The following is a 27,543-nucleotide window of genomic DNA, read 5'->3' as shown; positions in this document are numbered from 1 at the left end:
TAAGCCTCCACTATGCCAAGGTATCCCCTAGCATTACACAAAGGTAAATTACCTGTGTTAGGTAACCACTTCTACATTATGACCAGTTTAGGATCCATACACAACAGCAGCCTGTTTTAGGTGAGCAGCTAAAATACTTTGGAACTTGTAGGATCATAAAAAACAGCCTAATACTATGCTTATTTTCACCATATGTACACAGCTGTAGAGCAAGTGGTTTCAGTGGAAGGTCTCTGGATTTACTGCAGTGTGAGGGGAGGATCAGACCCTTTGGGTGCATCTACCCTAGGAACTAACTTTCAAGTTAACTTCGAAGTTAAGCACTTCATTGAAGTAGTCAGCAGAGAGTCTACACACATTTTCCCTTACTTCGAAGTTAACTTAAAGTAGGGAGCCCAACTTCAAAGTCCTTACACCATTCCTGGGAATGGAGTAGTTTATCTTCGAAGTAAGGTGTGTGTAGACGCTCTACTTCGAAGTTGCTTAACTTCAAAGTTATTTTTGCAGTGTAGACACAGCTTTTGTGGTTTACCTTGTGCATAGTTCCATGCATGATGTTACATTTTTGTGCTGGAACATGAGACAGGAGTAGTTAAATGTAATCAATTTAATCATTTTATTTCCCTTATATCAAAGTTAATTGGCAGGCTGATATATGTTGTAGATGCAAGCGTCTCTCTCTGCGTTTAAAATATAGCTTTATAATTTGTATTGCAGTAAAAGCACTTAAGTATTTGTATCCTGATGCTTCATAAACAGTCACATTATTGCAGTATTAAACTAGTTTAAATGAATCATTCCTGGGAATCCCTTCAGCTCTTCATATCAGATACCCAGCCATGTTTATTAACAGACCCTTTCCCCTGAATGGTGATTTAATGTAGGATTCACTGTCTACCACCCATTAATATAATGGAAACACTGAAATAACTGATGCTGGCATAATATTCCCTAGTGATCTGATACCTACCCTGTCGTTATTGTACCCTTTCAAAGCCATCATTGTATAGGAAGGTTGGCTCCTTATCAGCACTGGTGCAACTTGTCAGTCTAGGTCTAAATGCCTTCCATTGAATACTGGGGCTATTTTAAGCCTATTGCCTTTTCCTGTGAGCAACACTCTTCTCGATGTGTGTGACACCCATGCTGGACCAAGCAGCCAGACATTGCAAAACACAGCCTGAAGCATCCTCATGCCTTGCAGCTGTCACAATGCCCTTGGCATGGTTTCCCAACAAAGGAGGCTGGAGAAATTAACTTCCAGTTCAGGGGCTCCCATCCCACAGTCTTCACAGCCTTATATTGATTGATATTGGAGTTTTTGTGGATGTTATGAGATTGCACACATTGTTGGTGTGTTGAAGGTGCACACATTTATGCATGCATCCCCGCTGATCCCTCCTTTGAACCATTTAAGTGAAAAATGCTTCTTTACAAGGCTTTTTTTGTCCCTGAAAGAGCTCTCAACATGATAGCATTGCAGTGCAGAAGAAGGGTGGAGGTGTTTCAGAGGACAAGGAACTGGACCCATCCAGCAATCTCCAAAGGATGTAAAGTTCTCCAAATGTACCCTAACAGTGCCTGCCAGCCCTTCAAGTTTTCCATCAAACTATCATAATTAACATCAGCTTTAAAGTTTAAAATATAGCTCCTGATCTATGGCATCCTCTCATTTGCTCTTGTGATCCAGTGTGGAAGTGATTCCCTACCACATAGATTCTCTTGTCTTCATGAACAAAGTGTCAGGACCAGCAAAAGAACTGTCTTTGTAGTTACTTTGGTTTCCTGGTGAAGATTACTGTGGAGATAAAGGTGTAGCTGGTAGTGGGGTCAAGTCAGGGTGGGCAGCTTGTCTTAAGAGGCAATTAGGAGTGGTGATCTCATGCAATATTCCTTCATGATGACTCCAGGGGTTCTGGCACTAAAGTTGGAGGCCTTAGTTATATTGAAACCTGGCTTGTGGTTCAACTAAGTGCAGCATCCTTCCCAAGCTTTTTGGGATGCTCTCAGCATTCAAATCACAGCTAGCATAGGGTGAGCCCAAAGACTTGGTGCTTCTCTAGACTTTCTCTGAATCAAATCATAATACATGGTGACTGGCAATCCACATTTCAGTGGAATGAAGTAAGTATGGCCCAGCAAGACATCCATCAGAATCACACGGTCTGGACATAAAGTCATATCAGCTAGGTGATTTCGTGCCTTTATTTAAAGCTAATTTTCCTCATAAACTAAATCAACAAACTCCAGTTTTCAGGTTTTTTTTTTAAATCCAAATTCAGGTCTGTTAGGCTAGCCCAAAACAGTTGTTTTAGCAAAATTAGCTCATTTCCAAATTCATAGTACTATTTTTGGCATCCAGACGTGTGCCTCTGCCAACTCTCCACAAGTGACAGTGCTTCTGAACTCTTTTATGTTTTACAACTGCTATGTATTGTCTGAGGATTTTGCTTCAAGAGGGAGACGTCACTTCACTGGGTAGTTAAACAATTTTTCTACACTTCATCATTGCCAAACTGTGTTTTGACAGAGCAGCTAATGCTCGCTTGGCACCCAGAATATTTGCGTGAGAAGACAACAAAAGGAGGCAGGAGTGGTACGGGTAGGAAATACAAGCCACTGTCAGTATTCTTTCACTAAAACTGCTTTTTCTGAAGAAAGGACAATGGAGGGTTGGAATTTTTTCTAAACACCATCAATCACAATGTAAGGCATCTGAAAAGCAGGCAGAATTCCATAATCCTGAAGTTCTGGGGTGGAGGGTGGAATTCTTAGTTGCAAATAGAGGGCTAAGTGGTGCAATCCCTTACTTCCCTCTGCAGATTGAGTTCTATGGCAGGGGCTCTTCACTGGCCATCTGTCAGCAATTCTCCCCTGCACCCCCCGCCCTCCCCCACCCACCACCACCACAGTCCCCAGAGTGCGGGTCTAGGAAAGAGGCTCATAACTTTTAAGATCAGATCCCATTTTATCAATTACCCATATCATCCCTCAACCTTCAAGAAACTCCAGTTTTGTGGGTCTGGTGGTGTATTCACTCAAGTAAATATAAAGTCTCTCATTGCTATCAGTGGGCATTTAATCAGGACCTATGTGAGCCAGCAGACAGGTTGCCTCACCTTCCCTTCCTAGGTCTGTGGGCTCTGCCATATTTAACAGAAGTAATTTATTATCATAATACTGAAGAAATGCAGTTATCATGACTCTGATAGTCCTGGGCTAGTTGTAAACAGAGAGTGGAGAGACATGGCTACTTGAGAGTACACTTACACAGTCCATGGCAGTGCACCTACCAACCTAGGCAGACAACAAACTCAGGCACATGGGACTTGCACTACCATGTTAAATATAGCTGTGGAGAAACTGCAGCTTGGGCTCTGCAGCCAAGTGAGGGAGTGGGGGTCAGAACCTGACCTCCAGCCTGAGCAGCAATTTCAAAGCACTGTCTACACAACTATTTTTTGAGTGGTACTGTGAGCCCCAGAACCTTGAGTCTGCCAACTTGGGCTGGAAGGTTTTCTGCCACGGGCTGAGCAGACATATCCAAGAGTCAAGGACATTTTCTTCCTTGCTTTTATTCCTTTCCCCTGAGTTTTCCTACATTCTCCAGATTGTTCCATATCATTCACCTTATTAATGAGGTTGGGATCCCCTTGGCTACTCTCCTCATCTTCTGAACTGTTCTGTTCCTCGTCCGATGTGATGTCCTCCATGGATACCACAGAGACAGGGCACACTTTGTAAGGCTCAGTATAGGCACTGTAAAGCAAAAGCAGTAGATCAGCCCATTGCATTTTCACCACTCACTTCTCATTTCTGTTATTCAGCTATAAGTAACACACCTTTTTCACAGTAAGTTCTGAAGCTACCATGAATATGAAACATAATAGGAGGAAAGTTAGTTAAACTTTTTAAACCTCCCGTCAACTTTGGTGCTTTAGGTCAGTAGAAGCTTGTGGGAGAAGTTTGGCTGGCTTCATATTTTAGGGCCGTAATTTGAACCAATTTTCCTTTTGCTAGCTACAACCACCCAATATGAATATAACAAAATAATAATGATTAACAATGTTAATTAGTAATAGAGGTTAGGTACTGTGATGATGGGTTCTCTAGGAGTACTTCAGATCAATCAAACAGCACAATAGTAATATCAATAACCATAGATAAAGTAGTAAAAATGGGCTCAAATCAGTTCCTCAGCTTTAAATATTCATGGATTGTTTCAGTGGAATCTGAACTCAGATCTAGATTCTGAATCTCTAGCTCATCTCTCTGTGTTATAATACCTTCCACCTGAGGATTTCAAAGCATTTTGTCAATGTGGATGAATCACAATCCTGAATGCCAGCCACAGAGTACTATGAAGGTGGTCATGGGTGAGTTAGTGTGAGTAAGGACTGGATTTGCCGTGAATTTCACCTAGGAAATGTACTTAGAAGGGTGTATTTAATAGTGCATATAGGCTGCATTTTCACTGTCTGTTGGGTAAACGTGAATGGGGCAGAGGAAGTCCCCATGGCATCAGATGTGGAGAATACTGGCTAGGGAGAAGCCATGGCAAGAGAAATCACTGATCTCCTGAGCAGTATTGATGTTAGGCACTTTATGCATTTCCCAGCAGAAGCTAAAGCTGACATACAAAGGTATAATCCCCTAAGAATGGCTGCTGGTGGAAGCATCGCCTTTTCTTCCTAAATATGAATCAGCACTACAGTGACTGGACACTCACTGGTACTGCAAAAGGTGGTTTTTGTTTTTTTGGTTTTTTTTATTTTGGTTTTTTTGCCAAAGGTAGAGTATGAATCTAGCCCTGCTTAGTGCTTTATTTTCTAAGGGCCCAATCCAAAACCTGCTGAGGAGGCCCAATAGACTCTGGACCAGGTCAGATTTTTCTTTCATGAATGCAGCTGAGGAGAAATTATTTGATTTTTACATTTTCTTCTAAACAGTTAGAGAGCTCTGCCACAGTTCCTCCAAGATTCTCATTGCCAGAGTGCAGTGGGGATCACTCTAATGGTTCAGAGAGAAGAGAGGCTCCAGGGAACTGCACTGCATACTTTGTGGATCATTGTGGATAGAGAAGTTGAGCTGACTGTTCTCTTCCTAAGCATTGTCTTCCCTTGTTTATTATTAGTGTCCATGGTTTTTCAGTGTGGGCGGTATCACTACACTTCCTAAACCCTGCCTGGCTGCAACAACAAAGGAGCCTCTGTGGATCAGCTCCACCCCTCTTTCCAAGCTGTTATTGATAGTAATTGCTTTATTACTTTACTTTCCTCACTCCCAGTGCCTGAAATATATACAATTCTAAGACCATATTATCTTCACTAGCCCTCTCATCAATCAGGGACTCTGACAATCTGGAGTCACAGGTTGCTATTTTAAAAGCGATGGATATGGGTGGCATTGTCAGCAGAATGCTAGGGATAGATGCTCCAAAAGCCTATAATTTTAAAGGGGTGTCTAGACAAACTCTATTAGCAGTAGAGGACTATATTTGTACTGATCTCCTATCTTCCTCTGGTGCTACTACCTATTACATGCCCTCAGGATGAGTCAGGCTTTGAGGCATAACTCTCTTCTTGAATTTCTGATTGTCTTAAACTCATCTCCAATCCTAATACCAATATCCAAAACTCATTAAAATCAATGGTGGGCTTTCCATTGACTTCAGACATGGGCTTTGGATTCGGCCCTAGCGAGAAGTGTCCCCTTCTCACCTACTAACTCCATTCCATTGGCTCTGCCTCATCCCTGTCCTACTCACTACATCCCCTTCCCCCTGAGCTTCTCTCCTTATTGCTCTTTGACCTTTCTGTCCTCTCCCTAAATTGGAACCTCCATGCTCCCTCACCTCACCTACCTATGCCTCTGCTTCCCAATACAATGTAAACCATAAGCCCTCACTCTTTTCCTTCAAAATCCTTCTGAAAGTACAGGTGTTCCTAAAGGCCATAAGTCCTCTGTGATGGGGCATTCATTCCACATCACCAATGGAGGGGTTAAGGTGGCTCAGAAGGGCAAACTGAGTAGGCTACCCCTTGGGGGAGACTGAGGCTTGATGACAAACCCTAATTGAAGATGTAGCCCATCTGGAAGACCTGGTAACCTAAGTGTCTTCCTAAAGGATTATAATAATTAATATTTTAATAATGGTTCATTAATTCCATCCCGTATTTTTAAAATGGCAAGCGATTTAGTGTCATTATCTTCTGAATGGGCCTGGAAAGAAATGGCAATGAGAGATGAGTTCTGGTGCTGTAGATATTCAGGGCACACAAATTGCACAATTATAAATGTACCCGTTCCCCAGGCATTCATATTCAACCCTGATTATTTGTGATGGGCAATATATTCTCCATCTTAGAAGCTATTATTCTCTACAGCATAAGAATTTTAAGCAGAAAGAATCTCAGAAAGGGCAGTGGAAGAAGACAGGGAAGCGTGGCTAAGTATTCTTTTCTGCTCAGAGATAAGAACCAAAGGGTAACGATAGGGCAGTAATAGAGAAATAAGTGCTTTTAAAATCCCCCTTAGTACAGTGTCAGAGATCACATGGTATATGGGTTTGAGACAAATAATTCTCACTTTGCTTAACTGTCCGCCTAATGGATCTTAGCTCCTGTTCAAGGTGTCACCATTAAAAAAACTAAACCAACCTATACAGCCGCTTTGTTTCACATGACACTTAAGTGTCTTGAAGGTAAATACAGAGAAACGGATTGTTATGCTAGTAATGGCTTAGATCATTCAATCTAGAAATCAAAATACAGCTCTCACACACCAAGAATCGTCTTGTTGCCATATTTGCTCAGGGGTAAAAATGCTCAGGATGCTGTTGTTATCCTACTCCTGCCTGCTGCTAACCCATAACTGTGGTGTTTCTTGCACCTTCCTTACTCTAGAGCAGCCAGCATTGGACATTGATGGGAACAGGAGAGGGCACTAGATGGACCATTGGTTTGATCCAGTGTGACAGCTCTTGTAAAGTTTATATCAACAAGATGAAATACACTATGGTGCTCCCCCTGTCACTTCATGACGACGTACAAAAGTTTCATGTCCTGATGGAGTCACAGTATGAATACTCAATATCATCGCATTTAGGAGCTGCATTGCAGTGTCAAACTATAATATTACACATAAATACCAGATTAATTGATTGCTATGGGAATACTAGGCTGGCACGACATATGTCCTAGGAAAATCACAGATGTCCTATGTGTTTAGGGACAGAGGTTTCCAGAGTATATGAAACGCATGGGTTTGGTTCATAGACATTTTGTGTACATGTCCTTAGTTTTGGTTCATATGCAGTTGAAAGAAAGACCCAAAGATAAACTCAGAAAAAAGAGATATGCCTGATTTTAAGTTCAGACAACGAAGATTTTTTGCCACTTACCCATGGGCCCCTCCCCCACACATCTCAGATCTTTAGGTTTCACCTGACATTGACCCCAAACATAGAACAGGGAGATATGGGGGGAGGGGCAGTTCCTCTTGGCTCCTCCAAGTCCAGCGGAGCCAAGAAGGAGGCAGCAGCTGCCCGCCCTCCCTGAGCCCCAGGCCACAGCAGCCCCAGGGCTCCTTTGGAGCCCTGAGGAGGCGGCAGGGACAGGGCAGGCACGGTGCTTTCCCCCTCTTCCCTGAGCCACAAGGAAGCAGCAGGGATGGGGCAGCCATGGCACTTCCCCCCTGCATTTTACGAGCCCCCAGGAGGTGGCAGGGACAGAGGAACCGTCCATGCTCCCTCCGCTTCCCCGAGCCCTGGGGAAGGGGAAAGTAGACTAACCTGAGAAGTCCCTGCTTTCTGGCCAGCAGCTGCATCTGTGCAACTGCTGGCAGAAAATACAGGATAGTTAGTCCCTTTTCTAAAATAAGTAGAGACGCCTTTTTGTCATCCCAAATATGGGACCATCCTGCCAAAAATGAGATGGATGGTCACCCTATTTATTGTACACACATTATGGCTCTTGCTTCCTAATATTCACTACAAAATCTCAGAATTCAGCTTTCTCCCTGACACTGCCTTGTGTCAGGGGATGCAAGCCCTTTTAGAGTTCCTTTTTTGCTGCAGCCCCTGGAACTTCAGTGACCCAGATAAAAAAAGGATTCCAAATGAGCAGCATGCCTGACTTTCATTTTGCTTTTGAAAAACCATTCTAGAGACTGACCATAACTGAACCCTTCACCAAACTCCAACCCCAGAATGCAGGTGGTTCAGATTACACAGAATCCAGAGATGCAAAATCCAAACTTGTTCCCATTGGCACACCGTTGCCATTTATGTCTTCCCTCTCCACAAGTCCTATAGCAATGACCCTTACTCCAATCAAAGAAGGATGGAGGCAATTTTCTACAGCTTATCACCACTGCTCTTGGCCCATGTGCAGAAAACCATGGGATGTTGAAATGGGGTGTTCCCTGCCAAGCAGGGGCTGAGTAGATCACATCTCAATCTCTGTCCAAATTACAAAGGAACACACTCAGTCTGGAGCTCAGAGTTTGTCTCACTTTTTTGTCCCAAACAAGACAATGTATTTTCAGTTTTATGTAGTTCATTGCTTTAGCTTTACCTGCCTAGGACAAAAGACGTTTTGAGTGTCAGCAGAATCTTTTGAGTCTCAAATTCAGTGTGCAAAGTCTGGTTAAATATGCAAAGTTCTGTTTATGCCAAAGGAGACAGAACCTATATCAGTTGCAACCTTGCCCAAAGACTCTGAGGTTTACTCTGAGTAGGCAAATATTTCATTCAGAGAGTAACTCCAAAATAATTACTTTTACAGGCAGTCCCCGAGTTATGAACACATCGACTTCTGACCATTCATACTTACAACCAACCTCCCATTAGCCCCATATTACTGTATTGTATAATATTTTCAAGTTGAGAACCATGTACGTTTAGTTTTTCAAACAGGGCAGGCAGTGTGGTATGAGAACTATAGCTCAGTCATGGCAGCAGCCAACATGTTGTTCCCCTGCCCTTTGTTTTATTTTGGTTCTCCATAGCACGTTGTATTTGCATATCTGCAGTCGGGCAGCGTGTTTACATTTCATTCTCTCGTATACTTTGCTTTTAGAGTATTTTCTGTGTTTGCTTGTGGCCATCATGGCAAGTAACAGGAAAAGTGCTAGTGATCAGGGTGGTGAGAAAAAAAAAGAGAAAAGACATTTATTTAGAACAGAAAGTAGCAATAGTGAGGCAATAAAAAGGGGGTCAAACAGTGTCATTCACGGCACATAATTTAGGCCTATCAAAATCCACCATAAGCACCATTATAAAGGATAATGATTGCATTCATGAAGCAGTGGAAGGGTCAGCACCTATGACATCAACAATTATAACAAAGAAAAGAACAGGTCCCATCCATGACATGGAAGAACTCTTAGTGCTTTGGATGGAAGACCAAATTCAAAAATGCATGCCGTTAAGCCTCAAGATGATAGGGCCTAAGACTCATAGTCTTTCTGAAGACTTAAAGAAAAAGGACGGGTCTGACTACGACCAAACTTTCAGTGCCAGTCATGGTTGGTTCAACTGTTTTGAGAATTGTGCAAACTATCACAACGTGAAAGTAAGTGGGAAGGCAGCCAGTGCTGATTCGAAAGCAGCAGAAACTTTCATAGAATTGGATAAGCTGATAAGAAAGGAAAATGATTTGCCAGAACAGATCTTTAATGTCAATGAGACAGGTCTCTTTTGGAAGAAAATGCCTGACCGTAACTACATGTGTAAGGAGGCAAAAAACATGCCTGGTTTTAAGGCTTTCAAAGACCGTATAACACTCTTGTTAGGAGGGAATATTTTTGAGTATAAACTGAAAACCTTTTTGATTTATCACTTTGAAAATCCTAAAGCTTTCAGGACTGTAAGCAAGGCTACTTTACCAGTCCATTATCGCGTCAATAAGAAAGCATGGATAATGCTTGCACTTTTTGAAGATTGGTTCATGAACTGTTTCATCCCTGAAGTCAAAACATATTTTCTGGAGAAAGGAATTACCTTTCAAAATTTTGCTTATTTTGAATAACGCTCTAGGTCACCCTCAAGACCTAAATGACTTACATCCCAACATTAAAGTGGTGTTTCTGCCTCCCAACACCATATCTGTTCTCCAACCCATGGATTAGGGGGCCTTAGCTGCTTTCAAACCATACTATCTTCACAACACATTTGCAAAGGCAATAGCTGCTACAGAATGCGAAAATGCCAAAATATTACATGAATTTTGGAAGGACTACAACATTCTGCATGGCATAAGGAACATTGCTTCTGGGTGGGAGGAAGTCACTCAACAATGTATGAATGGCATATGGCAGAAAATCCTAGAAAGATATGTCAACAGTTTCAAAGGCTTTGAAAAAGAAAAGGCACTAGAAAAAATTTCCAATAAAATTGTAGTGCTGGTGAAAGAAGTGGATATGGAAGTGGATAATGAAGACATACACCAACTGGTTGATGCTGCTGGGGAGGAGCTGAGCAATGAAGATTTACTGGAGCTGGAGCTGGAGGTGGAGGGGGTAGCAGAGGAAGGCTACGTCTACACGTGAAGCCAACATCGAAATAGCTTATTTCGATGAATAACGTCTACACGTCCTTGGCTACGTCTACATGTGAAGCCAACATCGAAATAGCTTATTTCGATGAATAACGTCTACACGTCCTCCAGGGCTGGCAACATTGATGTTCAACTTCGACGTTGCGCGGCACCACATCGAAATAGGCGCTGCGAGGGTACGTCTACACGCCAAAGTAGCACACATCGAAATAAGGGTGCCAGGCACAGCTGCAGACAGGGTCACAGGGCGGACTCAACAGCAAGCCGCTCCCTTAAAGGGCCCCTCCCAGACACAGTTGCACTAAACAACACAAGATACACAGAGCTGACAACTGGTTGCAGACCCTGTGCCTGCAGCATAGATCCCCAGCTGCCTCAGCAGCAGCCAGAAGCCCTGGGCTAAGGGCTGCTGCCCACGGTGACCATAGAGCCCCGCAGGGGCTGGAGAGAGAGCATCTCTCAACCCCCCAGCTGATGGCCGCCATGGAGGACCCAGCAATTTCGACGTTGCGGGACGCAGATCGTCTACACGGTCCCTACTTCGACGTTGAACGTCGAAGTAGGGCGCTATTCCAATCCCCTCATGAGGTTAGCGACTTCGACGTCTCGCCGCCTAACGTTGAAGTTAACTTCGAAATAGCGCTCGACGCGTGTAGCCGCAACGGGCGCTATTTTGAAGTTGGTGCCGCTACTTCGAAGTAGCGTGCACGTGTAGACACAGCTGAAGAGAGAGAAGAAGAAGAAACCCCCAAATATTTGTGATGAAGTAAATGTCTGCAACCTTCAGCAGAATAAATGAAGGAATGCACATGTTTGAAAAAATGGACCCTAATGATGAAAGATTCTCAAAAGAGGATTGTTTAAGTCAGGACTCCCTGGCTTGCTATAAAGAAATTTATAATGAAAAGAAAAACAAACTGTACAGTCCAAAATGGATATTTTTTTTGAAAAAAGCCCCAGCACTGCTGCCTCCCCCACTGAACCAATGCCTTCTACAAGCAAAAGCACTGCTGAAGTAGAAGATCAATCTGCTGCTTATGATGTTGTTCCTGTAGTATTGTCACCTACCTCCATCAATTCCTCATTCAATTAATTCAGTTCATTCACCTTTATAATTATCAATCCACGCGTGCACAACAGTACCGAGAATAAAGGTAAAGTATATGTACACTATTAACATTATTTACATTATTTTATTTACAGTATTTACCTCACATTATTTACATTACTGTATTGCATTGTGTTTTGTATTTCATGTTCATATTTGCAATTTCAGTTTGCTGTTGCTGTAGTTGTGTTGTTTTTTTCGTGTGTTTTTGCCCTCAGCTTTCTCTTTTTCATTGTTGATTGTTGTTTGGTAGGTGCTTTGTTACGTTTGGAGTGCTAGTGAATTAATATTATAAACATTACTGGTAATGAGCAGTTGATAGCTACCTGTATAAGGGTATTTTCGACACACAACCAAATCAAGTTATGACCAGGTGTTTGGAACGTCACCCATTTGTAAATCGGGGACTATCTCTATACCCATTCTAGGAGGCAAGCAGTGAAGCAAGCCCATGACCATTTCACTTATTGTTTTGATGGTTTCTATCTCATCCCCTACACTCTAGACTAAATGTGAAGAATCAACACTGCTGTGCAGGGAGAACAAACATCCAGAGGAAATGCTGGAACACTGAGGTGAGGTCAACAGAATTCAATGGAGAAGAAAACAGACATCAGGGGAAAAAAAAAAGCAATTTGCAAAGCCTCGGTGGGATAGCACATCTGAAATGAAGTTTTGATAACAAAAATGCCAACCTCACCTGCTAAAGTCAACAGAATTTCCTAAATTCTTCCCAAATATGGGGGCCTGCCCCTGGAACTTTCTTCAGGCACATACTCCTAATAAGGGGGAATAAAAACTTGCCTGACAAAAGATTGCCATGAGGTTGCTGTGCTCAGTAGAAATGCATTTAAAAATATGTTGCAGACTGGTGGATTGTTCTGAAATTTTCTGTTCCATATTTTAAGGGATAAAAATTTAGGCTTGCCCCACATGCCCACACATGGAGTAAAAGGCTGCGTCTACACGTGAAGCCTACATCGAAATAGCTTATTTCGATGTAGCAACATCGAAATAGGCTATTTTGATGAATAACGTTTACATGTCCTCCAGGGCTGGCAACGTCGATGTTCAACTTCGACATTGCGCAGCACAACATCGAAATAGGCGCTGCGAGGGAACGTCTACATGCCAAAGTAGCACACATCGAAATAGGGATGCCAGGCACAGCTGCAGACAGGGTCACAGGGTGGACTAGCACTTCCGGGGCAACAGCTAGCCGCTCCCTTAAAGGGCCCCTCCCAGACACACTCAGCCTGCACAGCACGCGGTCTGAGGAGCCATAGGCACACAGACCCCGGGCGACGCAGGCATGGACCCCCAGCAGCAGCAGCAGCAGCAGCCAGAGGTCCACCCAGCCCTCCCGGCAGGAGCAGGGCTTGCCCTGATCCATGCCATGCGGGAGGCAGCTGAGCACCTCCTTGCTACACCGGAGGAGGAGCTGCCCCAAGGGCAGCAGGGCTCAACCCCCAACCCTGCGGCACCCCGCCCCCACCCCCGCCTCACACGCCGGCGGCTGTGGAGCTACCCCACCAGCACCGACTGGTGGGAGCGGCTGGTGCTTGAGGAGTGGGACGACGACCGCTGGCTCAGGAACTTCAGGATGAGCCGGCAGACATTTATGGAGCTGTGCCAGTGGCTCACCCCCGCACTCAGGCACCAGGACACTGCCATGCGGCGTGCCCTCCCTGTGGAGAAACGGGTCGGCATCGCTGTCTTGATGCCGGCCACTCCAGACAGCTACCGATCCGTGGGACAGCAGTTTGGTGTCGGCAAGGCCACTGTCGGGGCTGTCCTCATGGAGGTAAGAGAACCCACGGGGGGAGGGCAGGGCAGGAGAGGGGAGGGCAGGGCAGGGCAGGGCAGAGCAGAGGAGGGCAGGGCAGGGGAGGGGAGGGGAGGGCAGGGCAGGGCAGGGCAGTGCAGGGCCACGCACACCCTGCTCACCCTTCATTGGTGCTGTCCCATGTGCTTTCCCTGCAGGTTGTGCGTGCCATCAATGCCATGCTCCTGTACAGGCTCGTGAGGCTGGGGGACCCAGATGCCACCATCGCGGCCTTTGCCACCCTGGGCTTCCCCAATTGCTTCGGGGCTCTGGATGGGACTCACATCCCCATCCGCGCCCCACATCACAGTGGAGGACGCTACATCAATCACAAGGGCTACCATTCTGTGGTCCTCCAGGCCTTGGTGGACAGCCGGGGCCGTTTCCAGGACATTTATGTGGGCTGGCCTGGCAGCACCCACGACGCCCGGGTTTTCCGGAACTCGGGCCTGTGCCGCCGGCTGGAGGCGGGGACCTACATCCCCCAGCAGGAGATCCCTGTGGGGGACACCACCATGCCCCTCTGCGTCATCGCAGATGCGGCATACCCCCTCCGCCCCTGGCTCATGCACCCGTACACGGGCCATCTCTCTGCTAGCCAGGAGCGCTTCAACCAGCTCCTGAACCACGCGCGCCAGGTGGTGGAGCGCTCATTTGGCCGCCTGAAAGGAAGCTGGAGATGTCTCCTGACCCGCCTGGATGCGGGCCCCAACAACATCCCCCTGATTGTGGGTGCCTGCTGCGCCCTGCACAATTTGGTGGAGAGCAAGGGGGAGGCCTTTTTCCAGGGCTGGGCTGTGGAGGCCGGCAGGGCCGACGTGCAGCCACCTGCTGCCCCCAGTCAGCAGGTGGACCCCGAAGGGACCTGGGTCCGGGAGGCCTTGCGGGCCCACTTCGATGATGAGGCCGTGGGGTGAACTCTGCCAGGCCCCCCACTGCCCACCCCTTCCTCCACAACACTCCCTGCCCCAACGCCCACACCATGGAGCACCCAACCGCACCCCCCTCCCACTTTTCCTGGACAAATGACAGCACGCACTTGCGGCTGAACTTAAACTGCTTTTTCTTTTAGAACTTTTTTTTTTAACTATAAATAAAACAAGAACAAACTATATACAACATGTGTGGAACAAAAGTAATGTGTACAAATAAAACAATAGTAATAAAAAAGTTTGTTCACTAACAAAAAGAAAACCAGGGATGATAAAGGGGAGAACTATTTACATGGGGGGGACGGGGCAAACGGGGGGCACAAATTAATAAGTCCCAACTATATACAAGGGGGGGGCCACGTCCTGGGCCCCTCGCCGCTAAAGTCCGGCACTGGGCGTGGGCGGCCGGGAGCCCCGCCGCGGCCGCAGCCCTGTCCAGGGCTGGCTGGGGGCGGGGCGGACTGGAAGATATGCCCGGCGAGTCTCAGCTGGCTCCAGGGGTCCCTCGGCGCTCCGGCTCTCGGTGGTGGGTGGTGGGGCGACAGTGGACGGGACGGCGACATGCGGAGCAGCTGGTGGTGCGGCGGGTGGAGCAGGCAGGGCAGGCGCTGCTGCGGCCAGCGCGGCATGGGGGGCCAGGTAGTCCACCAGGTGGTTGAAAGTCTCCATGTAGGCCCCCCATGCCTCTTGGCGCCAGGTCAGCGCCCGCTCCTGCAGGTGCAGGTGGCGTTGCTCCACCTGCAGGTGCTGCTCTGCAACCTCCAGCTGCCGACGGTGGATGGCCAGCAGCTGGGGGTCCGTCGCCGTCGGCTGGTGGTGGCGCGGGGTCCGCCGTCTAGCCCACCATGGGGCCGGTTGGTCCTCAGCCGAGGGGCTTGCCTGGAGCGATGGCCCCGGAGGGGTCTCCGGGACCACTGATGCCTCGCCGGTGCTCTCTTCCGGTCCTTCCGATGGTGCAGCTGCGGGACACAGGAGAGGAGCGGGGGAAGAAGAATGGAGACAGGCGTTAGTGTGGGCCCCGAGCCGTGGCCTTTGTCCCCCCAGGCCTGTGCTGCAGGTTCCCCATCCCCGTCCCCGGGAGATGCTGCTGTGATGGATGGGGTTCAGGAGTCCCCCTGCACTGCACCCCGTCCCCTGGTGGGAGCGACTCTCACTTCACTCCGCAGGGTCTGACAGGAGAGGTTTCTTAGGCCACAGATGCCCAGTTTCTCCCAGGAGTGACAGCACCATCTGTCAGAAGAGACAGTCCTTCCAACCCGTCCTGAGGAGAAGACCCCAAGGGGTGCCCCTCTGGGATGCAGCTTTCCCCCTCCTCAGGCTGGCTGCCTTCCAGTTCTCCCTTCCCCTAGCCTCTACCTGTGGCCCCCGCCCTCCCCCCCGATTCAAAGCCAGTTCGGCTCCTCCCTCCTCTTTGTTCAGGGCAGAGGTGTCACCTGCCAGCTGTAGCCCCACGATCATCCTTTGCCCCTGGGAGCTATTCAGCTCTTGTTGCTCATATCTAGCCTGAGTCTCCCTTTTGCACTCCCCCCACTCCATCACACGCTGCTGCTGCTGCTGCTGCTGCTGCTGCTGCTGCGGGGTGTCCCACCCCCTCCTCCCAGGGGCCCCTCGAGGTTCCGCTCCCCCCTGCCCCGGGGATGGGGCATGGCACTGTCGTGCAGGGTGGGGGGTGGGGCAGGGGCTGATGCACTGCTGTGAGGGACATGGCCCTGCTGTCCTTGGGGCCATGGCCATGTGAGCATGTGGGGGGCCCTGGACACATATCTATTACCCCCCGCCCCTCAAGCCCAGGGGTGTACAGCAGAGGGGGGTACATACCTGTCGGTCCACTCCCACGGTCCGGAGATCCCCGGGGGGCGGAGGCCCGGCTGCTGCTTCAGGATGGCAGGAGGAGGATCTGCAGCCAGGATTCTGTGGAGGAGGAGCCCCCCCCCCCCTCCTTCTCCTGCCACGATGGCCCGGGGGTGGGCTCCAGGGGGGGCCCCCGGGGTGCGGGGCTTTCCTCCGGGGTGGACTCCAGCTGAAGGGCCTGCTGGGGCTCGTCGGCCGAAGTATCAAGGGTGGCTGGAGGGGAGGAGGTGTGCCAGGGGCCCAGGATGTCCCTGAGCTCCCTGTAAAAGGGGCAAGTGATGGGGGCGGCCCCAGATCAGCTGGCTGCATCCCGGGCCCAGGCATAACCCTGCCGCAGCTCCTTTACCTTACTCCTGACGTGATCAGGAGTGCGGGCAGGGTGACCCCGGGCAGCCAGGCCCTCGGCTAGCCGAGCGAACGCATCCGCGTTCCGCCTCTTGCTCCCCATTACCTGGAGCACCTCCTCCTCGCTCCAGAGCCCCAGCAGGTCCCGCAGCTCGGCCTCCGTCCAGGAGGGGCCCCGCTGCCGCTTGCCAGCCTGGCTGCCCGCCTGGCTGGGCTGGCTGCCCTGGCTCCCCTTGGGGGGGGTCCGCTGGGGGGGCTGCCGGGCGGCCATTGATGGTCCTGTGGCTGCTGAGGGACGTGCAGGCTGGCCGCGTGTCTGGGCTGCTGCCTGCACGTTCCCTCAGCTTCCTGCAGAGGAAGGGAGTGGGAGGGGACCTGTAAGGGGCTGCTCCACGCAGCCACCATTGAGCTGAGGGGCTGCAGAGAGCGTCTCTCAACCCCTCAGCTGATGGCCGCCATGGAGGACCCCGCAATTTCGACATTGCGGGACGCGCAACGACTACACGGTCCCTACTTCGACGTTCAACGTCGAAGTAGGGCGCTATTCCTATCCCCTCATGGGGTTAGCGGCTTCGACATCTCGCCGCCTAACGTCGAAGTTAACTTCGAAATAGCGCCCGACGCGTGTAGCCGTGACGGGCGCTATTTCGAAGTTAGTGCCGCTACTTCGAAGTAGCGTGCACGTGTAGACACGCCTAAAGAGACTATAACCCCCTATGCCTCTGTGCATGATATCTGCATCAAGCTGCATGAACACTGAAGTAACCAATTGCTGCACACCACTCTCATCCTACAGCAGGTGAATCAGGAGAGCGTGGGGGAAGATTAGAACCCTGACTTCAGTCCTTCTTGTTTGAATTTTGTAATTCACAGCTGATATAGCCCTGAAGAAAATTAGCATCACCTGGGGCACAGGGACCAGGCTATGTGTGAGGCAGATTGTTTCCTGTGGCTACCTATGGGGTGGTGAAAGTCTTCCTCAGAATGGGTGGGATAAAATTATCTTCTTGTGTCCATGCATAAAATAGAAGATCCAACAAAAGCATAAAGCTCAGCAGTTCAGGTCAGAGAATATAAATTTACCTCATCTATTTTGTTAGTCCCCAAAGTTCACCAAACAGATTTGGAGAATGTTTGATTCTATTATTTCACCTAGCTTCACTTGTAAGGATATGGTGGTGTTTCCTTGTCCTCTTTCTTCAATGAGAGCTGATTGTTTGAAATGTTTCTGTTAAATAATTGCTTTTCCATGAAAATAAAAATGTTCATGGAAAATTTTCCTTGTGGTTGACATATTCTGGTTTTTCAGTGAAGCCCTCAAAATGAAAAAAGGCAAGCATCTGAAATTTACAGTAAAACTTTCTTAAATCTAAAAAGAGGAGGTTTTGAAAACCTAAAAATTCTTGAATAGTAACAGAGAGGGAGCTGTGCTCGTCTATATACTATCAAAACAAAAAAACAGTCAAGTAGCACTTTAAAGACTAACAAAATAATTTATCGGGTGAGCTTTCGTGGGACAGACCCACTTCTTCAGACCATAGCCATACCAGAATATTGAGTCTGTTCTGGTGTGGCTAGTAGTAGTAGTAGAAGTAGTAGTAGTAGGCATCCTTCAGTCTGCATAGACTATGGATCGCACCCTTTAAAGTTTCAATTGAGGACTTCATTTACAGCGTCTATTGTGACTATGAAGACCCACACGAGAGTGACAGTCCTTGCTACATCTCTTGCAGATGTAGTGGGTGTCTGGCAAGTCCTTATTGTGCTTTCTGTGCGCTCGCTTCTCCTCTGCTAGCTGTCTGATCTTCATCTCGCCCTTCTGAAGGCCCTTGTGTAACCCCTGCCTCCATCTGCTGCGGTCATCTGCTAGTTCTCCCCAATTGCCCAGCTCGATGTCTACCTCTCTGAGGTCTCTCTTGCAGACATCTTTGTAGTGCAACTGGGGGCGTCCAGGAGGTCTTTTGCCAGAGGCTAGCTCACCATACAGGATGTCTTTTGGAATCCTTCCATGATTCATCCTGTGGACGTGGCCAAGCCAGCGGAGTCGACGCTGTCTGAGGAGGGTGAGCATGGTTGGGATTCCAGCTTGCTCGAGGACGGTGGTGTTGGTCACTCTGTCCTTCCATGATATTCCAAGGATGCGCCTGAGGCAGTGCAAGTGGAAGACGTTCAACCTCTTTTCCTGGTGGGCATACAGGGTCCAAGTCTCGCTGCCATAAAGGAGGGTGCTGAGGATGCAGGCTCTGTAGACTTGCATTTTGGTGTGAGTGTACAGCTTGTTGTTATTCCACACTCTCTTGCTGAGTCTGGACAGAGTTGTGGCCGCTTTTCCGATCCTCCCATTTAGCTCAGTGTCCAACGACAGGGTGTCAGTGATGGTGGACCCTAGGTAAACAAACTCGTGGACGACCTCTAACGTATAGTTGTCAATGCTGATTGATGGGGATTCAGCAACATCCTGACCGAGTACGTTTGTCTTCTTTAGGCTGATGGTAAGCCCAAAGTCCTTGCACGCTTTGGAGAACTGATCCAGCAGTTTTTGAAGCTGGTCTTCTGTGTGAGACACTACAGCAGCATCATCTGCGAACAGCATGTCTCTGATGAGGACTTCTCGCACCTTAGACTTAGCTTTCAGCCTTGCAAGGTTAAACAGTTTCCCATCAGATCTTGTGTGCAGCAAGATGCCCTCTGTTGAAGATCCAAAGGCATGCTTCAGGAGGAGTGCGAAGAAGATCCTGAACAATGTCGAGCAAGCACGCATCCTTGTTTGACGCCGCTCCTGATTCTGAAAGCATCCAATAATGTGCCGTCATATTGGATGGTTCCTCTCATGTCTTTGTGGAACGACTGGATCATCTTGAGTAACTATGGAGGACAGCCTATCCTGTGGAGCAGTTTGAACAGACCATCCCTGCTGACCAAGTCAAAGGCCTTGGTCAGGTCGATGAAGGCTATGTAAAGTGGCTTTCTCTGCTCCCTGCACTTCTCCTGCAGCTGCCTTAGAGAGAAGACCATGTCAACAGTAGACCTCTCTGTGCGGAATCCGCACTGCGATTCGGGGTACACCCTCTCAGCAATCTTCTGGACTGAAGAAGTGGGTCTGTCCCTCGAAAGCTCACCTAATAAATTATTTTGTTTGTCTTTAAAGTGCTACTTGACTGCTTTTTTGTTTTAAAAATTCTTGGTTTTTTCATCAAAAGCCAAACAGTTTCCAAGAACAATTTTTAAAACAAAAATACATTGATATTTCCAGCGAAAAATAATTGTCATCTTTAGACCAGCTCTGCAACATCCTACTAGTGAAATATGTGGATCGTGGTACCCTTCTCACAAAGGGGCATGATTTTAACCAAACATAGCTTGCAAGAATACTTGGTTATTTGGGAGGGCAGCTACTAAAGAAGGGTACTAAATAGTATGATGACAACTGTGAAGCAAGAAGGCAACCTGTGATAGACTGTTTTGTTAACTTGCCAATGATATTTAAATAACCCTGTAGTTTCTTTATTAAAAAAATCACAAAAGAGATGAGCTATGATTACTTAGTGAAGAGGCTGTGGAGTGGCATGGCACTGATCTGAGCTGCTAGCTCAGCACAAGCTGAAGCACAGACAGAGGAACAGATTGGGAGGCTTATTAACATCTCAGCCAGTATCTCTCTTCTGCCTCTCTAAACTGCCTTTCTGCAATTTGTAATTGTTTGTCCCAGTAGACGCAGAATTAAGTTTCCCCCTCTCTTCCAAAGATAAATTACTACATTATGGTCATGTAAGAGCACATTATAATTTGGTAAGAATGCTTGAGTATATTACTGAGCTAATCATTATGAATGAGGCTATTAAAGGCGAGTACACTAGCAAAACTTGCAGTATTGCCTTCCTCTGGCACAAGACCTCATTTGCAGGATCACGTAACTGCCGCAGCACTGGTTTATTTTTAAAGAGATGATTGTAAACAACACTGCTATGACATTAATAGGCTCTCTTGTCCCTCTCCAGAACCAATGTGGTTTTGTTCCATACAATGTATTCTCCAGCACCTTCTCCTGACCAGTATGAATGAGACCCTGGGGCATCTTCCAACAATTTCGGGAGATTATTCCACAGTCTAATAGATCTCACTGTCAGAAAGTCCTTCCTGAAATTCAGCATTGATTTTTCCTTTACTTAACTGCATACCTTTATCCCTAGTTAGGCTCCCATCTTCTTATGTTGTGCTAAAAATTTCTCCCTTTTGGAACGTGGATCCTGAGCTACAGCTGAGGACCACTTGGCAGGGGTTGTATGGTGGGTTTTAAGTAATTTTTCCATTCTTTCATTCCTTATTGTCTTTGCACTGGTTCAGTTGCTTGGGGCTACTTAGAGCCTCTGTAGTGCTATACATTATGCTGATTGTCCAAGAGCTCATGGGGCTGTTAACTCTGGCAGATAACCACCAGGGAGCAGGGGTGCCCCAGCCTTACGTCCATTACTCTGGTCATGCTACCTATGCCAGATGCAGATGTGATTTAAGAGCCATTATGGTTGCTCCATCATGGGAAGATCCCCCTGTGAAAGGAAAAACTTTCTAAGGTCAGATCCAGCAGATGTAAGACAGTTCTGTGTGAAGGAATGTGCTAAGTGGCTTTATTGCAGGGCAGAACCTTCCTTTCAGTGCTTAGACATTTCAGATGTGAAGAGGCAGTTAGTCATTTATCTCATGTATATCTTTTGGCAATCACCTGGACATGATTTGGCATACAATAAGCCTTGAATGTTGTTAAGTTGCCATACCTATGGGAATCTTCTCATTCTGGATATTTGAACGTGAAAAGAATAAGCATGCCAAATCAAGACAAGTGAGTCAGCCTGTATTAATGATATTTTACCAGTGATCATGGCACATGATCTCATCTCTTATTGAAGGGCTTTGGAAAACAATCACAGCCAACTTCATCTACTTAGGAACTAGGTTTCTGTTGAGACTGTTGATGTTTTCATTTCCAGGTGTTTGTCAAGGATTCTGATGTAGAATATTGGTGACAGTGGTTACCTGTGAACAAACAATGGCCAGAATTTGTCTCCAGAGTAAACTGTGGTAAAGCTTAGCAGCCTAACAAAGTAAGGTTCCTTGAGCCTTTCACCTCTAAGCTGCCATTCATATCCAGCTGTAGGAGGGGGGGACACTGAACTGAGTGAAATGGGTTAGTGGATCTCAGTCCATTCCCTAAAGGGCACGTGTCCATATCACAACCAGCACTCACTGACCCCTGCTGATAGTCTCTGGAGAGAGGCCATGGTGGAATGGGCAGTGGAGCCTGAATTCACTTCTGATTCTTACATGGTCCTGTCAAGTGCGTGTGGGAAGTTTGAACTGCAGTTGACCAGGCTATAGCTGATCTAGAGCTAAATGGAGGACTTTTTTGTCAAAGACTGTCAATTCAATACCTCCATCATTAAATCCACTCACAAGCACATTTCAAAAACTCAAATTCTGCTGGGCAATATATTTCTATAAAGGAGTGAAGGAGACTGGAAATAAAAAAGAAATTATCTGTCATAGTCAAGCAGTGGCTACATTTCAGAGACTGGTGTGTGTGATCCTTCCATATGAGTTTCTGAATTACTCTAAGATCCCCTAGAATTATATGTAAGATATTATTATTACCCAGGAAAGAAATTAATAAGGGGAGTGATGGCCTAGTGAATTGAGTATGGAAATCAGGAGAGCTAGGGCTAAAAATCTCTCACGGCATAACTCTGCTACGTTGACTGCAATTACACCAGCAGAGAATTTGACATTTGGCTCACTGTGTGATCTTGGGCAAGTCAATTGATCTCTCTTAGGCATTCAGAAAAATGGAGAAAATAGTGCTTTCTCATCTTGAGAACAAACTCTGAGATCTAGGATGAAGTGTTCTGTATAAGTATAAAGAATTATTACATAATGAGGCACACAGAACATCTTGGTTCCCAAACAGAAGAATAACCATGTTAAAGAGATGCCAGGGTTTGTAATTATTCTGTCCCACTAATGACCTCATCATTGACTGACCTGGTGCTGATCTTTTAGTTTCACATCAGCACCTCAAACTATAATTTGTAAGTCCTGTGGTTTGTTCAATTAGGAGAAAGTGTTATTTTCATTACAGGGAAGCAGGAAAAAGAGATGAGCAGTAGATTTCAATGCTGCTTCTTTAGTACAGATTTACATTAATGTTAAGTTTGCAAGTAACATCCAGTTTGTGGCTGAGAATTTTCAAAGGTTCCTGGAGCAGTCAGCTCCCACTGAATTTCAACTCCTTCAGATAACACTCAAAACTCATCCTGAAACTTTTCTGTTTGCCTTTGGAAACACACCACTAGCTTTAGACTCACACCACTAGCTGGTTGTTGCAGCTGCTCAAGTAAAATTCACCCAAGTATTTGGCTGACCCCACACATGGAGGAAACTCCTTTTTTGGGGGATCCAAATGGCTCTTCACTTTTCTTAATTGCATGTTCTGTTACTGTCCTCTGGCAACACTGGAAAATTTGCAGTCCAGAATCAAAGCTGATTAACACTTATTCTCCAGTGATTATTCTCTTTCCAGTCCACTCACATGTTGGCCATAAATAACTGCATGGAAAAAATACATGTTTATTCTACCATCTCTGAGGACATACTGCAGGCTGCTGAACGCTGTTTGTGTCCTTTTGTTTTCGTTCTCATGCTAGGTTGTCTGCAGTGTAATATGTGGCTAAACTGTGATATTCACAAAGCTGTGAAGCTGAAATCTGCAATAGGCCTGCCTCAAACTATTAAGATGGACCTAGGTTGCAATGCACTTACTTCAGTAGTTAGTGTTCTATATGCCATATCTTCTTCTTTTCTTTCTTTAAACCCTTGTACTCTGAGTGGAGCAGATATGCCATATACCTACATACATTCTCCCCTGCAAATCTGGCCTAGAGAAATGGGATTCTTCCATGCTCCACATGAGATTTCTGAAAGGCAGAATAAGAAAGAATTCCTCAAGTTGCTGAATCTGAAAGCTGATTATCCTTTATTTCAGGAGGAGGTTTTTCTGGTACCATGCGTGACCTTTAAGCGTGGAATCTCAGGAGAACTGATCTAGTGAGCAGATATTTCCTCTGTCAGGGAACACAGCCCATAAAACTAGACACTTCAAATGTTCTGAATATTTTCTTTAATATGTTAAAGAAATGAAGCATGCAACCATGTATATAAAATGTTGAAGTAATTGCATACTTTATTTGTGCACTCAGTTATCCCTATGTTAAATATGCAAGGAGGGTGACTGAAGAACCAAACATCCAGGCTTAACTTGTACCTGCTCTTCACACATAGCCTTGGAATAGCACACATGGCCTGGGCATAAAATCATGTGTGCAACTTTCATATGGAATTATGCATCCAATTTTTTTGTAGATAAAATGCTCTGGCCCACATCTCCAAAGGTATTTAGGTACATGCCTACACTTATGCTGTTCTCCTGGTTTCCACTCTTGGAACAGTTACCAGTGAAAGCTAAACCTTGACTTGAAATGCATCAATGCTGAGCTTACTGTGAAATTCTCACCAAATCTCTTGAACAGGTCCCACGAGATAGCTCCCTTACAATATCTTCATGGCCAAATGTTTTCTGCAAAGGTCAGTGTCATTAGGAAAATGGAGTAAGGCTGAGAAGTCAATAGGCACTCTGAAAATTTTAAAAGCAGTTTAGCCTTTGCTTTCTGTTGCAAAGGGGTTTGAAACTCTTCTGATAAAGGAACTTGTACTACTCCTGATATTTCAATACCAAAGCTGTTTAGAAATGAAAAGATAACAGTAGACAGTAGCAGAAGATAGACCGTGACAGACTTGGAACAGTGAAAATTGAGACCCCTCCATCCTCTTCCCCACTCTGCCAGGGAATCAATGCCAGGTTTCACAGTGAGCACAGGACATGCTTAGACAGGATTTGAGGGGTTTGGTGAGTCAAGTGCAGTGTGAATATCCAAGTGGTGCAGACATGATCAATAAAGCTCGTAGTTATGCACCTCACTATCATGTCTCAGTGCTTTGAATTAATAAAGCTCTCAGTAAAATGGAACACAACCATTGTGCATTATCCCTAGCAACTTTCTATTTCTTTTGCGTTTATCCCTGAACCTTGATCAAGAGGGGCAGTGACACTGCCTAATAGCTGATTACCAACTTGTTATTAACTACAATATTTTGCCAGGCAGCCAATATGGATCTAGTAGCAGCTGCCTCAACTCATATGATATAGCTTGAACTATCTTTGCTAGGGCATTTCTCATCTCAGTTGCCATCTGGTATTCCCTTGTACCTTGTTAAAAAAGGCAGAAAAGGTCTTTATGATTTCTTCCATAACATCGCACACCATAACGATATAAGGTTTGCCACACTACACATCATTTAAGTCCATCCTGTCCAGAATCTTAACTCCAGAGAGGCCAGTATTTTAGAGGGATGCAAAAAGCCCTCATAATATACCTGGTCAATGTTATATATGGTGGAAAAAGTTCTTCCTGACCTTTATAGTTGATTAGAATCAGATTACCCCAGTTATGGCATACACAGTTGGGTGAAAAGCAACCACCTCTTTTGATGTGCTGCAGTGCTGACAAAGAGAACAAAATATATTTTTTTTTCTTGTTTTCCAGCCTTCTGCAAAGGAATTGTCTCTTTAGTAGGAGCAGGGAGAAAATCTCCTACAATAAGAAATTTATCTGCACTTTCCCTGTTATTCAGCTCAAACCCTAGCACCTCCAAAGTCATCAGGAGTTTGTATGATGAGACTGCTATCCGTAGAGATACTAATTTCATTAGCTACTGTACTTGTGTTACCTATCTGGCAATGTGTTCAAATGGACTCTCATGCTTAGGGCAAATTACAGCACATCATACTTTCAGCATGTAAAATGTGGCCACTGCAAAAATATTATCTTAAATTATCCCTGCAATAAGGCAAAGATTTTCTATAAAATTAACTATTATCGAGTCATAAATGTTCAAAGCCTCTGTAAAAGGAGATGTGCATTTCTTAAGTCAGCTAAATGATACTTACATTTACTTAGATCATTAAAATTACTGTGAAGTAAAACTTAATGTAAGCAATCAACTTGAATTCAGCAAAAGATGCTAATAAAAGTGTGTGGGGACATGGTGGGTGGACAAAAAAGTTCCACGGTTGACGGTATCTCAACAGACATTGTAATCACCAACTAATTCTCTTGTTTGTAGCAATGATATGGCTGAATGAGAGCAGATTGCAGACACATTATCTGCTGCTCCTCCAGCAATTGCCAAGAGTTAGCCAGTATAACAGAGGAAGCAATGTGCCTACTGGGACAGGCTAACCTTAAATTGACTGAATCAGTACAAAAGGAAGCTTTGCAACAAAAGTAATTTTGTTTAACAACACTCACATAATAAGCTTAACAGTTGATATGTGCAGGATAGGAGAGCATGTATACTTTCAGTGTAACAGGCTGGTAGTATTTGCCTGAAACACTTTACTCCATTACCAGGTATTAATGCTGCTAGACAAGGGGTAAGTGTACGCTGGTGACTTGCTCATTAGATATAGAGGGGGGAGGAGAATAGCTCCCGGGGAAGAAAAGATCTAATATTTGGCCTCAGCAGTTCCAAGAGGAGACCTGTAGAAGCAACCAAGCTTTGGGAGACGGTCTGACTTGATTATTAGACTACTAATTATTTTGATAATAAAGCCCCTAAGGGGCCACTTTTGGACTCTGCATAGTGTTAGGTCTGTATCTATACCATGCCCGGTGACAGGATGGGTTAGGGGAGCAATTGCATAAGGGCTGGCATTTCAAAGGGGTCTGGAGCTCTGGGCCCTTTGAAGGCTGTGGGAGCATCACTATGCCACTCTGTGTGACTTCTGAGGGCTTGAGGGTGGGGGCAGCACCATGCTCCAGGTGGCTGTAAGCACTGGCTGCTCTTGGCTCTGCCCCTTCCTGGGGCATGGAGCTAGCCCCTCCCCCACCTTGAACCTGTGGCCATGGTGGCTGTCAGCCCTGCTGGTCTGTACTGCAGGTTAGAAAAGGTATCTGAACACATGCAGTATGTGGATGGGAAATGCAATGAACACTGGAATACACAGCAGAGGGAAGAGCTGATTGTATCTGTACATAAACAGACAAAATAAACCACTCCCTAAATAAGTGATTCCCAAATAAATATGTTTGTTCTTCAAACATTTCTGTGGCCAAATATGATTAATCAGATCATTTGCTTGGAAACTCCGCCCCCCACATCAATAAACAAATACATTATTTAAACTTATCTTTTGTTAACCCAGGGCTTGAGAGAAATATGAATTTGACTGGGGGCTTTCTTGGGCAAGATGGGAATCAGAGAAGATTGTAGTGATGAAGGGGCCCACATTTCAAAATAAACCACACATTTGTGTGCACATGTTGTAAGGGTGCATTAAAATGTGTAACTGTGCACATACATGCCTAAATGAACACCTGTCTAGCCATGTACATGCGTGATATTTGTGGTAGAAAGCAGGTTCCAAAATGTCTTACTCTGGAGTCACTGGCTATCTCAAAGATAAAATAGAAATGGAAACACAGGGAAAAACCTGAGTGCAACGTCCATTGTCTTCAATGGGATTTGAGGGTACACAGCACCTTTCAGGACTGGCACATTATTCTTTGCCTTCAATGAGTTTTTACAGCTATGACATGTCTGATCATCTAGGAAAGCGAGTTCATCTTGTCTGCTTTCTGCTTCATGGTTTGTGTTCCTCTGATGCCCAGGGGGTATGTGTCTAATAAAGTATTTGTATTAATGTTTCCCTCGGGCTCTTAGCTATGCTTTATGATACATTTGAAGCATGCACCTCTCAATCAGAGGACTCCTTAAAGCCCTGGAAGACAGCTGGCTACCAAGATGGAAAAGACC

At 46.0% G+C, this 27,543-nt stretch overlaps 1 protein-coding gene across 4 annotated transcripts in view; it reads right to left on the bottom strand.

Annotated features, from left to right (window-relative positions):
* FGD5 (FYVE, RhoGEF and PH domain containing 5) overlaps nt 1-27,543 on the bottom strand; it is a 174,293-nt gene that overhangs the window by 97,591 nt on the left and 49,159 nt on the right. For all 4 annotated transcript variants that reach the window (XM_075004989.1, XM_075004987.1, XM_075004988.1 and 1 more), the window contains exon 3: nt 3,630-3,759. In XM_075004989.1, the coding sequence (XP_074861090.1) occupies nt 3,630-3,759 (130 nt within the window). The remainder of the gene's footprint in view (nt 1-3,629; nt 3,760-27,543) is intronic.

The sequence above is a fragment of the Carettochelys insculpta genome, chromosome 11 (genome assembly GCF_033958435.1).
Source record: "Carettochelys insculpta isolate YL-2023 chromosome 11, ASM3395843v1, whole genome shotgun sequence".
Taxonomy (NCBI): Eukaryota; Metazoa; Chordata; order Testudines; family Carettochelyidae; genus Carettochelys; species Carettochelys insculpta.
Note: the sequence above shows the minus strand (reverse complement) of the source record. Positions and strands in the feature narration are given on the sequence as shown.